General features: G+C 46.7%; 1 protein-coding gene across 1 annotated transcript in view; it reads right to left on the reverse strand.

Annotated features, from left to right (window-relative positions):
- PREX1 (phosphatidylinositol-3,4,5-trisphosphate dependent Rac exchange factor 1) overlaps positions 1-13,402 on the reverse strand; it is a 259,443-nt gene extending 246,041 nt beyond the window's left edge. Inside the window, exon 1 of the mRNA XM_063145951.1 lies at positions 13,226-13,402. Within this exon, the coding sequence (XP_063002021.1) occupies positions 13,226-13,402 (177 nt within the window). The remainder of the gene's footprint in view (positions 1-13,225) is intronic.
- Between the last annotated feature and the right edge of the window lie 3,845 nt (positions 13,403-17,247).

Below are 17,247 nucleotides of genomic sequence, written 5' to 3' on the forward strand. Positions count from 1 at the left end.
CTTCCTAGAGAAATCTCCTTCCTCTGACTGGATCTCTCCCTGTGTCACTCGTCACCCATTTTCTGGATGGTTGAAACAAGGGAATGCTGGAAGGGAGGATGCTATTGAGAAAGGAAGCATTCCGAACTAACAAAACAAGCAAGGACTCTCAAAATAAGAATACACAAGCCCAGCTGCCTTTCAGACAGGCTTGACACCTTGTGCAGCAATTGCCGAGTGCGTGCATCTGATCCACGCCAACAACAAAAACAGGAAGGCTCATTTAGCTCTGCCCTGCTCTTTCTTTCACCACCTCCCTCCCTTCGAAGGACGCAGTGCAGGAAAAGAAACAACTTGTTTTTACACAAAACAGACGGTTCGCCTTCCCCAACAAGCCGCTTTATTATTACCAGCGCCTATTGAACCTAAAAGGGCAGGACCCAGGAAACCGTAGTCAAGGAGCCAACGAGACAAACATTCCTTGGCCGCAAGCACCAATTGCAGGCAGAAGAGGCTGCTGAAATTTACAAAGGAGCTGCAAACATCCAGGTCTCATGATGGGCAGAGTGCTCAGGCAGTGCAGAAACTAAGAAGCTCAATATTTAGCAAAGTTGCAGAACAAAATATTTTTAAGCCAGCAGGATGTGGGTATATTTTATCTGATGGCAGCATGTGTGCTAACAGAGCACATTTTACACAATAAGCGGTGAAAGAACTCCAGATTCCATCACAAAAACACACCCCAGCACAATAATTAGATCAGGGATGCAACATCTACCAAGCCAATGTTGCTTTGGAAGCCAGCCTGAGCATGATCTGAACCAGCCTTGAATGAGATACCCAGGATCTAAAATATTCAATAGTACTACAGCCTTCCCCAACCTGGTGCCTGCCAGATGTGCTAGACTGCAATTCCCATAATTCCCAGTCAGCATGCTGGCTGGGAATTATGGGAATTGCGGTCCAACACATCTGGAGGGCACCAGGGTGGGGTAGCCCGATTTACTACATATGAAAAGATACAATGAAGACTGTCTGGGTGATGGATTTAAAATGCAAGTTTGGGCATTGGTTTGATCGCCTCAGACATCTCCATCCACTACCATACAGCAAGTGAGTGAGTACATAATCAAAGGTCTTCCTTTCTGCTAGAAACCCTTCTTTCCCTTATGCTCTCTGATAGTGCCTGTTGCAATCTTGCGAAAACTGTTTTGGAATGTGCCTAAGTTGGACACATTCTATTATTAAGCATCCAGGGTCAGCACCAGGTTTGAGGGGGCCCTGGGCAAAGTGTCCTCTGGTGCCGTTCCCCCCACTCCCGCCACCGATCACAGGGCGCCTTTAGTCTTAACTGGTGGCAGTGAATGTTAGTGACAGCACTCTGTTTCCTCTAGCCACCATTTTAGTTTCCCATAATGCCTCTGATGTAGCATCAGTCTAGAGCATTGTGGGATATTAAAATGGCAGGTAAACACTGCTGCCTGACACTGTTTGGGGTGCTTTACCAGATTTGTTTGTTTGTTTGTTTTTAAGGTTGGGGGGGAAAGTTCAAGGCAGGCATCAGCAGGTCCTGCCAAGTACTGACAGTGAACCTTGTACACCTAAGATATTCTAAGCATACACCTGAAAACAGGAAGTGTGAATGCAGCAAACCCATATTGGCAAACATGCTGAGTGTGCACTCATTGGGAAATCCAAGTTTACTTCTGTGGGTATTTTTTCCAAAGGGCCAAAGTGCATCATCTAGCTTTCATTTTGTCACACTGACATCACAATCCTATAGATGCCTTTTCAGGGCAAAAAAACACTTTTAATCTGTATTTAGCAGCTGCTTTTTTTCTTCTTCTCTAGAATTGGAACAGTGAACTCAATTTGGATCTTAAAAGAACCCCTACTCATCATGCTATGGTCCTGATCTGGATCAGGCCCCGTACACCTACTCTAGAGTAAAAATGAAAACGATGCAGCTGCTAGATTTAAAGCAACGTCTGCTTTCTCCCTCAGAAGTAAGTCCCATTGAGTTCAGAGGGACTTACTCACAAGTTAAGTGGACATAGGACTGCAGCTGAGTTGATGTTGCAAAGATCACAATGAAATATAAAACATAGCCAGAGAAATCTTAATTTTTAAAATACAGATAAAACAGGGAATTGCTGTGTAAAACATAAGTGGATCTTGGTGTTCTCTGGGTTTTATGATTTAGGTGGAAAATAACAAACATTTTTGGTGCAACGTTTACTACCACACATCTGATTGAAAATGATGTTATTCCACCAGTAGCTTTGATGTTAAACCTTTGACTTGTTTTCTATTTTATCTCTTCCTTGTTTCATGTTTCTTTATCTGTATTAGCATCTTGGCCTTTTCTTCTTCTTCATCATCATTTCCTTTACATTTCAAACTGACAATATGAGAACTGTTGGTGTATTAAAGGAACCTTTCCAACCACAAACGTCATCTATAGGCCTATACTCTGGACAAATAATAAATGTTCTTCCCCTACACATGTTGTATATTTTAAAGATAAGGCCTCGGTTAGCTGAATTCTTATGAATGTAATATCTTCTCTCTGCTTGTAAGAATGTGACAGACAAAGAGGGAAGCATTGGTAGAACCGGCACACTTTATTCAAGGCTAAACTTCTTAGCATGGTTCATTGGTGTTAAAAAAACAACAACAATATTTTGTGCTGCTTTACATATATATCATTTCAGTAAAATTTCTCATCCTAACCCACTACATATTAGCTTTTACCTGGCTTTCTTCAAATGCAGGATACGATGAGGCCAGAATTCCAAAATATATGTGGGTTGCAATCATCATGGAATTTATTTTATTTCAAAATAAAGCTAAAAATACGAGCAACAAAAAAGAAAGCACATAACAATAAAACCAGGTACCAGGCAAAGTTGGAGAGGGTGAAGCTGCAGCAGAAGAACCACCACTTCCTATGCACTGCCAGGTTTACACTGGCAAGGTGGAAGGTATACGTGGGCGAGGGGAGCAGTGTACACTTAAAACATTTTTTTTTATATTTTTCCTCCCACTGGGAGAGCGAGAAAAAACTACACCAGCTCCAGGTATGGCATCCTCTTCTTCCCTGTGCTGGGAACACGTTATGAGAACACAAGGGTTTTAGATCTGGTGGATCAAAAGTCTCCCAGCACCCAAATGACTCCTTTTTGCCAATTGCCACTATTGGATCACCAATGGCAGAGCACCATTAGCGGTGGAGGCTTCCAATAAGAAGGCTTCCGAGGATGGAATTTCTAAGAGGAGATGCAATATATTCTATGAGCCCTGGGATGCCCTCCCAGGGACCACAGGACGTCAAACCAAAAAATAAATAGAACCTTTCTAGATTTTATGGCAAGGATGTGGCTGTTAGACTATAATGCTGACTACATTTATTCGGAAGTTTGATTGAATTCAGTAAGGCTTACATCATGTATAGATATAATAATCTGATATATAATATCATTATATCATTATATATAATAATGATATAATATATAATTTAATAAAATGGTATAATAATTAACAGCATTATGCTCTTAATTTCATTCCATCTTTGACAATTTTAAGAAATCAATTTTGATTTCTTATAAATAATAATAAAAATAATAATACACAGTAAAATGAACATAAAAATATAATCTCTATGAAAACCTATTATCAGCTTTCACCAACTAGATGTTTTGCATTTCAACTCCCATAATTCCTGATCATTGCCCATGCTGGCTGGGCTGATGGCCACCAGGTTGGGGAATGCTGTCCTATATCCTAAATCGAACCCATTCTCTCAGCACGGATCCTTACGCAGCAGAAACAGAGCCATCTGCACACAATGGCATCAGCAGGCTTAGGGTAAACTCAACTTTTGCAAAGGTATATATAAAAAAAACCTTTAGTGGGGTGGGGTGGGGGCCCTAAAAGGGGAAGCAAAAAACAGCCTAATTAGGACTGAGAATTCTCAGTAGGCACAGAAAGCTGCCTGAATGGGGTTGTTTGGAAAAAGGGGTAGGGCAGGAAAGGACTGAAATGGGGTATTCTGGGACAGGACCCTGAATAGGAACACTCCACAATGCTACATTAGCCCGGTTCAGACAAGACACTAAACCACAGTGGTTAAGCATTCTGAGCTAAACATTATGGCTTAGCGCAGCGGTTCTCAACCTGTGGGTCGCGACCCCTTTGGGGGTCGAATGACCCTTTCACAGGGGTCGCCTAAGACCATCGGAAAACACATATTTCCAATGGTCTTAGGAAACTGTATTGACTGAACTATGTCATGTATCATCTTTTGTATTATTAAAGCTATTGTTATGTATTATTTTCATTAGCAAACCATCCCATGACAATGGATCGTGTAGAGAAGAACGAAAATAATTTTATGGTTGGGGGTCACCACAACATGAGGAACTGTATTAAAGGGTCGCGGCATTAGGAAGGTTGAGAGCCACTGGCTTAGCGCATCATGTGAACTATGGTTTAGTGTGTCGTGTGAACCATTCCTAGCCATGGTGGCTACATAACGTTTAAACACGCTCACTAACCACTTGCTGCAAAAGGGTCAGTGGCCTAACCATGGCATAGAGTGTTGCGAGTCCTGCTTGTATGGAATAACATGCATAATTTTGATCATGTAAATGTTCCCCTTTAGACATACAGGATAAGGAGCCAAAGAAGTGTGAGTAGGACTTCTCCATACACACAGAAGCTTGTCTTACCCTCCCACTCCTTTCCACTGCAGCTTGCACATGCTGAAAAGCTGCTCCTGAAAATCAGGGGACCCTCTGAAGCAACTTGGAGGAGGGGGGGATGGAGTTGGGGGGGGGTATTAGCAAAAAAAAACCTCCCACGTGCACACAGAAATGCTTAGCACTTCTTCACTGTTGAGATGCGAGCCAGTGAGTTGTCCGGAGTTCAGCAAAAACCATTCATCACATTAACATGTCACGGGTAAAAACAATGATATCACCTTTTGAAACTCTGTCTGATTTCATAATCCAAAGTAATCCACCACAGACCTGCCCTCCCACTGCCATCGACTGCTGCTCAATTCAGGAAGCAAATATTTTAAAGATAATACTGTGACAACCTTTTAAATTGTCAGGCTCGGACAGCCCTTTATTCTCCTGCCCAGGAAAAGGTGAGGCATCACTTTCCCATGGCCAGTTTCGTGGCTTCCTTGCAGAACTCAGAAAATGTTCTATGCTGTGACTTCCATGGTGCCCTACCCCCTCCCTCCTCTCCCCTCCCCTCCCTCTCCCCTCCCCACACATGCCCCTCGCTCCCGCTTTTGACCCACAGAAGTAAAGTAAAAGCTGTGGAATCTTTTATACAAAGCAAATAAAAATGGGGCCTCTGTGTATGCAGGAGAGAACCCCCACCTAGCATAGGGGAAAAGGTCTCCTGGCCCACACAAAGGAAAACTTTTCCCCTAACTGCTACATGACCACATGCTAGTCTTCTAAGAAAAGATTTTTTTTAAAAAAAAAGACTCCCAGTAACATAGTCTGATTTATAAGCAAGTCTATAACACCAAACACAGAAAAGGATTCTTTCACATTACCACGGAAGCCCCAGGATAGCCACTGCCTCAGGTTTGGTTGTTTGCTTCTTACAGCATTATTTATGGAGAATATTGTGAAGTCTGGGGCTTGAATGGTCAATGTTTAACAAGGGGGCACCAGCCTAAGACAGTGCCGCAAATCCCCAACCCCACATTATGTCCCTGGAAAATGCACACTTCACTTCAATGGCAATTTTGCACAAGTAAAGACAAGCTTGCTTACATTGTGTAAATCTCTGGACTTTGCTCAGAAAAGGGTTCTCTGTGACTCCACTGCTTCCCTTTTCAAGCAGTGATGAAGGACGTGCTTGCATAGAATTGGAGAAAGGAGCTACTGATTAGGTTTGCACTATCAGGGAAGGAAAATAAGCCATTGTGGCTTATTTTCTTGCTGTGCACATGCCAGTCATTACCATAATTACCCGTGCCAAGTGCAGTTTGCTGTCTCGTCCAAAACCAGCGAGAGTGCAGTGGGTGGGTTTACAAACCGCCTACAACTCATGGCTTGTTCTAGGGTTGTAGGATGGTTAGTAAGCCACCCCCACGGCAAACCCTCACCAGGCTTGGATGATACAACAAACCTGGCCCGGCAAGTGCAATTATGGTAATGATAAAGCACGCAATCACCATACAAGGGCAGGAAAATAAGCTATGATGCCTTATTTACCTTCCCTGATCGTGCAAACCCTGCCATCGTATGTAAAACCTGTTTCTCATCGTGCATGCACACTCCCATTGCCATATCTTTAAAAAGGCATAAACTTGCCTCAGTGGTGCACTTAGGTAATTTTAGACTCTGGGCTTAAACGGTCTTACAGGAGCCCTCTCCTTAGATTGGTAACTAGTGGAGCCTGGTGGCTCTGATATCAGTGGGGCAGAAACTCTCCTCTGAGCTTCAGTCAAAACACTAAAGGAGCTATCCAAGGTGCTTAGATAGCTCCTTTAGCGTTCTGACTGAAACCCAGAGCAATGCACTGCTCCACTGGCATCAGAGCCACCAGCCTCCACTGATGGTAACATGCATTGCTTTATTTCCTTCAAAATGTGGTAAGGTAACCTTGGTGTCTTTGGGTCCCTCATGCTCATTCTGCTGAGTGGGGCCCTTGACCTCTGCCCCAAAGTCCTACCTGAATGCACCACTGATAACCATCGTGTTAAGATATCTAAACTGAACAGAAGACCCCAGAGGTTCACAAGGCTTATGTCTGATTTAGCTGTAACATACGGCAGGGTTATTTATTACCTTTGTATCCTGCTCTTCGTCTAAAACCTCAAGACAGCATACATGCTGTTATCCTATTTTATCCTCACAACAGTCCTGGGAGGTGTGTTATGCTGAAAGGGAGTGAGTGACTGGCAAAAAGGTAGTTGCTTTGAATTAGAGATTAGCCTTTCTCGTTGCTCCACTCTATACACGCTAACACAGTGGTCTTTAACTAGTCCAGACTGAGACCCATCTCGGACTCCCAACCCATAGCATGGGACCCACTTTCACAATTTCACAGCTTTGCTGTGATCCACCTGGAGTGATCTCACAACCCCTTTTTTGGGTCGTAACCCACCAGTTGAAGACCGCTGTTATAACACATTTGAACTGTCATGATCTTACCTAAAGACTGGGCATATATCAGGGGTGGGGAACCTCAGGTTTGAGGGCAAATCCAGTCCTCCTGAGGTCCCAATCTGGACCCTCCAGGGTTACCCAGGTGACCACGCCCTCTTCTTCTGACCACGCCCCCTTTCCATCAACCATTGATCATCCGCTGCTTTCCCAACAGTTGTGAAGCTTTTCTCCCTTTCTAAAATGTTAAAATACTTCTCCTATGGCTTAGTTGCATGCAGGAAGAGTTTTAAGCTAAAATATGTTGGTATTTTTGTCTTGTCAGGCCCCATTGACCACTGGAATGCAGCCTCCAAGAATGTGTATGTATGATGGAGTCTTCAATCATGTGCGCAGTTTGAAGTGATACAGCCCAGACACAGGTTTACTACCTAACCAAAAACTAGGGTCAAATCCAAGTGGCATTTCACTGGAGCTAGTCTTGCTTCAACTGTGTGAACATGATACAAAGCATGTATACATGTGTGAGGGGCAGAGCAGAAACTAAAACTGTTCTGCACACACCGCATTGTGGCCATTCACATGTAGAGTCAGTAATGCAGAGGTGCACCTGCCAAGCTATTAATTTCTAGCATGCTAATACTACATGTGAACTGGCCATCTTATTTAGTCAGTGCATGTGTAGCAAGTGCTTGACCCCTGGCCGCCATCATATCTGAATCAGCTTTCACCAACTCTGCTTCTTGCGCTTTCCAATTCCTGCTTTCCTCCCTGGCTCTGCAAACCTTCCCCTGGTTCCTAAGCGGCTACTTGTGATGGAGGGAACAGAGTTTAGAATAGAATTCATGTCCATGCTCAGCCATGAAGCTCACTGGGTGATTTTGGGTCAATCTCTCTCTTTCAGTCTAACGTCCCTCACAGGTTGATTAGCAAAGGGAGGTGTGAAGCCATATACGCTTTCCTGAGCTCCTTGAAAGAACAGTGCAATAACAATGAATTATTTTTTTTAAATAATAATAATCACTTCGCACTGGTCTCTTCTGCCTGGAATGTCTCTCTGAAACTGATCTCAGCTTGTGTCTGTCCAACCTAGAATTTGGTAGTCAGACAGGAACTTTGACAAACCTTCCAAGATTCCTATGCCCCTGCTGGGCTGAAGCAGGCAGAGCGGGAGGAGTGGCAGAGGTGATCTTCACCTCCCTTTCATCCGTGTTTGGCAATTTTTGTTAGATAGGCTTTTTAGGGTGCTTCGGAGGGAGAGGAAGGAGGCTAGAGGCGGCTCAGGACAACTCGCATCCTGGCCTCTCCAGTTTCCTCCCCTCTCTTTCCAGCCTACAAGGGCAGCCAGCACTGTTTCCAACCTAAGAAGCATTTTTCTAGCAATCCTATGGTCCCTGGGACATTCTCCCAGGGACCATAAGATTGATGTCTCCAATCCAAATTCTTTTGCACCTCTCCCAAAAGGCCCTAATCATGACACACACAGCGCATGGGAGCAGGGAACTCCTCCCCTCAATCAGTACAATGATCCCATATAGAAATGAACATCTGTTAAACTGTGACTTGTCAAAAGTCGAATGAGCTCAGCTCATTCCTGGCAAAATATCAATGGCGAATCACAAATTCAATACATGGGCAGAGAAATTTGATTTGTTGTGTCTGGGGTGGGACAGTGGTCTTGATGGCAGAGCAACATGTGCTTTTTATAGAAGCACATTCCACCAAAACAGAACTTCAAGAACATGAAGCGAGCAGCCACTGTAATTGGGACGTTTGGAAAATTACATACTCTTATGCTCAACCATAGGGAGAAAAAACAAAAAAATTTAGTTGGTGTCAATCATCCCTCAAAGCAAACTTCCTCAACCCAGCGCCACCCAGATCATTTGATCTACAACCGATCCCTACAAATTTCATCATCCTCAGCCACAATAGCCATACAGGATGGGAATTATGGGAATTGTAGTACAACACGGCTGGAGGGTGCCCAGTTGGATAAAGCTTCCTTAAAGCAAATATATCCTTTTCAATCAACTGTTATGTAAGAATATAAGAAGAGCTATGCTGGATCAGACCAAGGTGCCATCTAGTCCAGGTTCTGCTCACCTAGCGACTAACCAAGAACCTAGGAAGCTGCCTTCTACTGAGTCAGACCATTGGTCCATCTAGCCCAGTATTGCTGACACTGACTAGCAGGAGTTTTTCTAGCCCTACCAGGAGATGCCAGGGATCAAACCTGTGACCTGCTGCATACAAAGCAGGTACTCTACCATTGAGCTATGGCCCCTTCCCTGTGTCTGTGGAAAACTCACAAGTAGGAAACAAGGGCAACAGCACCCTTCCAGTCATCTTCCCCAGAGACACCTCAACATAGGAATGCTGCTTTCGATACTAGAGGTAGCATATAGCTATCAGGACTAGTAGCCACTGATAGTCTTACCTTCTATGAATTTGTCTAATCCCCTTTTAGAGCCATCCAAGTTGGTGGCCATCACTACATCTTGTGATAGCAAACTCTGTAATTTAACTACGTGCTATGTGAAGAAGTACTTCTATTTATCCGTCCTGAATCTCCCACCGATCAACTTTATGGAAATAACCTCATGTCAATGAATTCATCCTGATAGATTCCAGGAAAGTGAATACAGCATGAAAAGGAAGGAAAGGGAGGAAGAAAGTCATCCTCTGAAACCTTCAATGGACCTGGTCATGAACCAACTGAAAGAAATAGGAAAATTACACAAGCATCTTCATCTGATTTCACATGTGCCTCTCTCTCTCTCTCTCTCTCTCTCTCTCTCTCTCTCCCTCTCCCCCCCCCCCATTAGTGTGCATGTGCGAAAGACAGCAATGCAATTTTTAAATGCACTCACATCCCATTCCTAACTGATGGAGGCCATACAGGAAGACTGATTTACCACCGCTTTTGAACCCCTTGAAGTGTTCCTTTGTGTCACCTGTTAACAGATGTGTTCTACTGGAAGTGGATTTGTAGTCTTCTAACATTTTCCCCACAAGCTTTTACAAAGCTGGGAATTTCATTCCATATTTTTTTTAAAAAAATATCCCTGTATAGAAGCATTTCTTCAATTTCTATTAGCAGGCACCCTCCTTCCTTACTTCATTGCTCTTCCATGGCCATGGCCATCTGGCAGCCAATTCTTCACTACTATGAAACTGACACGTTTGGTGAAATTCCCATCAATTTCACTAACATTTTTTCAGTAAAAAAGGAGATGTATGGTACTAGGAGCTACTATACATAATAGTTTTTTAGTAAAGAACTGATGAGCCATCTATGAAATTGACAGGACTTTATCCCCCCACCCATGTCAGTATCACTGGAGACCAGAGAAGGAGCTTGGTAAAAGAAATGGCTAGTAAAAAGGCAGACAAGTAATGCCAAAAAAGGGAGTTACACATCACTAGACTGTCATATCGTGATGGGGCTGCATCCAAATCTTGTCACAGAGCAGCATTTGAGGTAGTGTCATTCATCTAAGAACATCAGAAGAGTCATGCTGGATCAGACCAAGGATCCATTAAAGCACCTGAAAATGCTTATGCAGCTCTACTGGCAAAGCCCTCTGTACATAATTTTGCTATAGAAATATCAGTGAAATGTGGCTGTTGGGAAAAGCAGTTCCAAGATTTAAGATCAATTTTCTAGCCCTCATGATTGCAATGGGAAGTTCAGAAGGACAAGAGCAAAAACTAGTGAAAATGCTGAAACCAGACAAAAGATACGGAACTGAGGCAAAGAGAATGGCTTGTACTCTATTATGCAGCCTATTTGACAGGGCCACCCGGGATGTGCTAAATCTTGAAAGGTTAATTTTGAAAATATAATATTTTAGTTATTTGTTTCTACACCACAGTTTAAAAAATCAGAAGAACAATGGAAAACATAACATGTAAGAAAAACAAAGTCAGATAAAAGTCTATACAAGGAGCCAGCAAAGATAGATAGATCTTTTAAAGTATGTAGGGTCCGCTTAACAGCTACAAGAGAGGGGAAGTTCTCTGGACAGGGAAAGTTCACAAGCTTGGGCCCACCACAAGTCCCTGGAACCTACCAACTGGATCAACCTTATTTGTGAGTCAGAAAGCAGAACCTCTGAGGTCGAACTAGGGTCTGAGCAGATTCATAAGGGTGTAGGTGGTCCTTCAGATAACCTGATCCCAAGCCATTCAGAGCTTTAGGTTAAAGGTTAACACCAGCACTGAGCCTGAACTTGGAAACAAATGGGTAACCATTGTAAAATTGGTAGTAACATGGTCAAACCTACGAGCCTCCACAAGCATTTTGAGTTTTGCACCAGGTTAAGTTTCCTAAGTGTCTTTAAAGACAGTCCTAAATAGAGAGCAATACAGTAGTCTAGTCTGGGGGTAACCAGTGCATGCATAATAGCAAACACTCCAGTGTATTGATTCCTCCTGACTGGCTTGCATCCACAGGGTATATGATGTCGGCACAGAATGGACATGATGTATTCACAGAAGAGCAATACCAGTTCAAGCTCACTGTGCTTCTAACAAAGAGACCCTAGGAAGCTAACACAGTTACGGATGTTTGCAAAGCAATGCTCAAAACTAACTGTTCCTTCTCACGGTTTTGGAACAGTGTGAGGACACAGTTAGCCACAAAGGGGTTGTGTGCAAGGGCTGAAGTGTTGTGGCATGCTGATGAGTTCCAAGCGCATGGCTGGAAATTAAAAGGGAAATATCCAGATGGGAAAGCAGGTTTTTTGTGTGCATGTGTTTTATTTTTCAGTTTGCATGGGAGTACTAATTACCCCCACATGGATAAAAAGAAACCCTCCCAGAACCACATATCTGAAGCAAAACTAGTCAAAAGTAGTAGTCACTTTTGAGCACAAAAGACTACTTCCAGATAAGCTGCAGAAGTGACAGGAATTAACTTCCGAATTAAAAGCAAAACAGTCTCAGGGCTAAGCATCATTTCTGGAAAATTGCAAAGGCAAGCCAAATATAAAGCACACAAAACGTTTTATTCAACATCTTCCAAGAGAACAAAGTTAAACCAAAAACCTATACTCAACACCTTAAGGCACAAAGGAAGCATTTTTATCACTTCGTGCCTTAAAAACATTACTCATTGTACTAGATCATTGTTATTTGCAAAGGGCTCCCTCTTATGCCGGCTCAGGCACCTGATGAACTATCTCCGGAAACTATCATCTGTGTAAACATCTTGAAAGCTCTGGGGTCTCAAAAGAGGTGATTTAAAAACCAGACCAAGCCTCTGCAAGAAGGGCCGCTTTTCCCAGCATGGACTAAATACCGTTGCCGCCTGCCACCCACCAAGACATCCATTGGTAGCAACGTGCAAAGAGAGTGCCTTAAGATGGAGCTTAAGGAAACCCACATGATGGATGTGCTTTCCTGTGTTGACATCCCAGCTTGCAAACTATCCACTGGCTTTCAACCAGGGCAGGCAGGCTGCTGTGTGTCCTCTAGCCTGAACTTTTCGTGCCAATATCCACCATACTTCCCTATGCTTGGGCTGTGCGAATGGTGACACCCAGAATCTCAGCTCTTCTCTCCAAGACAGAACACACCAAACTAAGCCTGGGTGCAGGAAAGGTGAAACTCTTCTCTTCCTCTCCAAGGCACGGCACAGCACCACGCCAATCCCCGCTGGCGACCCTTCTTGAGGACCTGCAAGCTGCACTTCGCCCCTCTGAAGCTCCATTCCTACAGGTGATGCCCTTTCCGCAAGAACCGGGGTACGCCTGCAGAGCGCCAGCCCCCCCCCCCCAAACTTCAACTGCTTTGGCGGTCACCATCTCCGCCCGGCCCACCCAGCGCTGCACCCCCGGCGCCCCCTAGCAAGCCCGGTATGCGCCTCCAAAATTACGCCAACTCCATCACCCTGCAGCCGCACGAGCGGCGGTGGCGGCACTTCTCCCTTTCCCCGACCTCTCGCGCTAATCTTCTGCTTCGGGTCAGCCGTGCCCTGCGGAGACACGGCTGACCCTCCTCTCCCCCGCTGCCACCGGCGCGACCTTTCGTCTGCAGCCCCCGACGACACACACACACACACTCCCCTCCGCCCAGGCGTCCGCCACTTCGGCCACTGAGCTCACCGACTGCAAGAAGCGCAGGGTGCCCACGTAGTCCCGCTCGGTGCCCAGGATCTCGTTGAGGACGCAGAGGCGAAGGCGCAGCTGGCGGTCCGTATCCTTGGGGGGCTCCGAGGGGCAGGCGCCGCTGCCGAGGGCCGCCGCCGCTGCTGCCGCCGACGTTGCGGGCTGCGCTTCCATGACTGGGGCTGCCGTTGCTCTTTCCAAAGCCCGACTTTGCCTTCCGAGCCGGCTGTCCCGGCGCGCTTTCCTCCTCCTGACGCCGCGCCCGGCTCAGGCGCCCTCCATCCCCGAAGCACGCCGAACGTACAGGGCGGAAAAAGGCGAAAGGGCTTCCCCAGCCCGCCTACGAGCTCCGACTGCCAGCGGCACTGCCGCTCAGGGACATGCCGAGGACGCCGTGGAGGCGACGAGAAGCAGAGCGCAGTGCAGCGCGAATGGCACTGAATGGAGCGAGAGCGAGGAAGGGAACCCCCAGCGCCAAGCGGAGGGAAGGCGGGCGGGAGAGCGCGCGAACGGGGGAGTGGCGAGGGCAGGCAGCGGCGCGGGCTGGGAGGTGGCGATATCGTGCGGACTGGCGACGCCGGCCCTGAGGCGAGGGCGGCGCTCCGAGGCAGGGGGCGGGGCGGGGCGCCTTGGCGGGACAAGCCCAAGTGCAAAACCAGAAGACTGGAAACGACGGCCGGCGCTACGGGGAGAGGCTTCGGCCCGAACAAAGACTCCCGAGCGACCGCGAGGAAGAAGAAAGGTGGCCTGAGGTGCTATTTACTCACACGCGCACCCCGTTTCCCAGGAATTAGCAAGCCACCTGCAATTGATCGGTGTGGGGTTTTTCTTCCTTTATTGCTTCGGCCTCGGCTCTTCTCGCCACATAATAAAGGGATGGAATGCAAGCTGTTTGGGGCTCATTTCCCCGTGCGTGGGGAAGAAGGTTGCGCTGGCGCGCGCTTGGAAGCTTTTCGTTTTGCCGCCCACGCGTGGGGGACAACTCTGCAGTCAAGCGTCAGCGCTTCGGGTCCGTGCACTGAAAAAGGCCGTGGTGTGCGGCAAAATCCGCTTTCGCCTCTCTCACCGAGGGGGAAGCCCAGCCTGCTGGCAGCGTGTTCCCACGCGAAATTGTGCACAAGCCTGTTTATCGCGTTTGATAACGGTGCGTGCAATTTGAGGTCGTGTAAGCAGCCTCAAAGGTCCTGTTCCAGTTGGAGTTCGTGGTCGTTGTTGCCCGCCCTTGTGATTCAGCACCCTTGGAACCTTCAAGATGGGGAGGAGATCCCTACTGTGGCTGGCATTATTTTGTGAACCGCCTAAAACATAAGCGATTGAATGATATGGAACCCAGACTGGCCCTCTAAGGTTCACTAGTTGGCCACGCCCCCTTTACCCTCACCACCGGTACTTGGGTGGTTTCCTGACTTTTCTGCACTCCCCCCCCCATCTAAAAGTTTGAAATGCAACTGCTACTAGTCCTGATGGCTTTGTACAACCTCCACTAGCAGAGGCAGCAAGCCTATGTACACCAGTTACTAGGGAACATGGGTGGGAGGGTGCTGCTGCTCCTCCGTGGTGTGTCCTGCTTGGGTGTCCCTGGTTGACAGCTGGTTGGTCACTGTGTGAACAGAGTGCTAGACTAGATGGACCCTTGGTCTGATCCAGCAGGGCTCTTCTTATGTTCTTAGTTAGTAAGAACTCAGCTAAAATTAGCTGGTGTTTTGGGCCCACACACTATTGGAATGCAGCCTCCAAGAATTTCTCCAATATGGATTTTGGTCCTCTTTTGCTGAAAGAGATACAACCTGTATTTGAAGTTGGCATAGTGGGGCAGTGGCTACTTCCAGGAAGGGCTGACACCAGCATGTTGTGAGCCCTCAGCATCTGCTAGCCATAGCACCAGATTTGCAAAAGCTGCAAATCTGCTGCTGCCACCACCAGCCAAAGACCACCAAAGCCTGCCTCCCCTCATCCTTTTTTTAAAAAACCTGGGCGGTGGCAGCGGCCCCTTCTCTTCCTCTTCCTCCTCCTCCCCTGGCCGGCCCCACTGTCAAAGTGTCAGGGAATCCGCCCTAAATTTGTGTGAATAGAAAAGGGGGGGATACATTTTGTGTAGCAGTGATCTGAACCAATCAAGCACTGCCTTTGGTGGGGATTTGGCCAATGAGGGCATGGCAGCAACATAAAGACCGCCCTGCGCCCTCATTGTCTGTGTCCCCTCCCAAGATAGCATCTGATTGGCTCAGATTGCTGCTACCCAAAATGTAAGTACTTTTTTTTTTACTTTTAAAAAATGGAGTGCTAGTATGGGGGGAGGCTGTAGGCTCAGACCTGGCACATTGCCAGCAGAACTAAGCAGGAGAGGAGAGAAAGAGGATGCTGGGGGCTGCAGCAGGCTCAGGCACAGATGGGCCCTTCTGAACTTCGGCCCTCATCAACTGCCTGCTCATACCTACCACTGATGCTGGGCCTGCTGCTAGGATCCAGATCCATTAAGGCAGGGTTTGGGCAGGAGGTGGATTGAAAACTATTGATAGATCTGTGCTGTTTGGAGTAGATTAGCAAGGATTTCTGACTCCCGTTTAAAGATAAAGCCAACAAAATGACACGCACACATCCCAAAAAATACCCCCAAAATTATACTGCTGAAATGAAGAAGGTTTGGGGTGGGGAGAAATAACCAGGAGTCGATTTGTACATGGAAGGACTATGAGTTCAGTTCATTTCAGTTCTGGTATGAGAAACAAATTCTGGGGATTGGAATTGTTTAATTCTAAGTGTATATCTTTTGCAACAGGCTCCAGTTGGTTGATCTCAGGGTTCTAGTAAGTAAAAAATACATCCTGCAATTCTGAAGTTTGTTTGCAGCTGCGGAGAGCTAGTGCTGTGGAGATCTAGGCTCTCCTTTTGCACTGAAAGGGTTAAACACTAGTAGCAACCTAGAATCATAGAATAGTAGAGTTGGAAGGTGCCTATAAGGCCATCGAGTCCAATCCCCTGCTCAGTGCAGGAATCCACCCTAAAGCATACCTGACAGATGGTTGTCCAGCTGCCTCTTGCCTAGTGTGGGAGAGCCCACAACCTATCCAGGCCCTGGACAAAAGACAATGGCCCTGTTCAGAAGATACATTAAACCACAGCTTTAACCACAGTGAATAAGGCAAAAAAACCTTATTCAGCATGGTTAAAGACGTGGTTTAAGGTGTCTTCTGAACAGGGCCAATGGGTGTTTCCAGACTGAGAACTCCTAGTACTAACACAGAAGACACTGTGCGACTGCTCCATTATTTTCTTCCCTAATGCATTTTTTTTCCTGGAAAGAAAAGAAATAGAAGAAATGATGGGGAAACATGGGAGCGCTACAAGTTGAAGACGACTACATCTGGACCCCTGATGAAACTCCGCGAATGGTCACGGGTAGGGGGAGGTATGGTGCTGGGGGAGGAACAGGCCAGATGAGGAGAAGAGGGGACAGATTCCTTACAGCTGTCCCCTCTTCTAGTCCTTCCCCCAACCAGATGGTTCCTGGCGGCCTTATCAGCTTGCTCTCGGGTCTGGTGGTGCTGCTGCTGAATGCCAGGTCAGTCCAAAACAAAATCTCTCTCATCCATGATCTGATTGTGGATGAGGGGGCTGACCTGGTATGCATCACTGAGACCTGGGTGGGGGAACTGGGAGGGGTTGCTCTCACCCAGCTCTGCCCTCCTGGGTACTCGGTGCAGCACCAGCACAGACTCGAGGGCCGGGGAGGGGGGGTTGCCGTGATCTATAGGAATACAATCTCCCTCTCTAGGCTTCCTGTTCAGTCGAGTGCTGATCTTGAGTGTCTGTACTGTGTGTTGGGTACTCGAGACAGATTAGGGATTCTGCTGGTGTACCGTCCACCCCGCTGCCCCACAGTCTCCCTGCCTGAGCTGACGGAGGTTGTCTCGGACCTGGTGTTGAGAACCCCCAGGATGGTGGTTCTGGGGGATCTCAACTTCCATGCCGAGGCTGCTGTCTCTGGAGCGGCTCAGGACTTCATGGCTGCCATGACA

Source organism: Elgaria multicarinata, chromosome 1 (genome assembly GCF_023053635.1).
Source record: "Elgaria multicarinata webbii isolate HBS135686 ecotype San Diego chromosome 1, rElgMul1.1.pri, whole genome shotgun sequence".
NCBI classification, from domain to species: domain Eukaryota; kingdom Metazoa; phylum Chordata; class Lepidosauria; order Squamata; family Anguidae; genus Elgaria; species Elgaria multicarinata.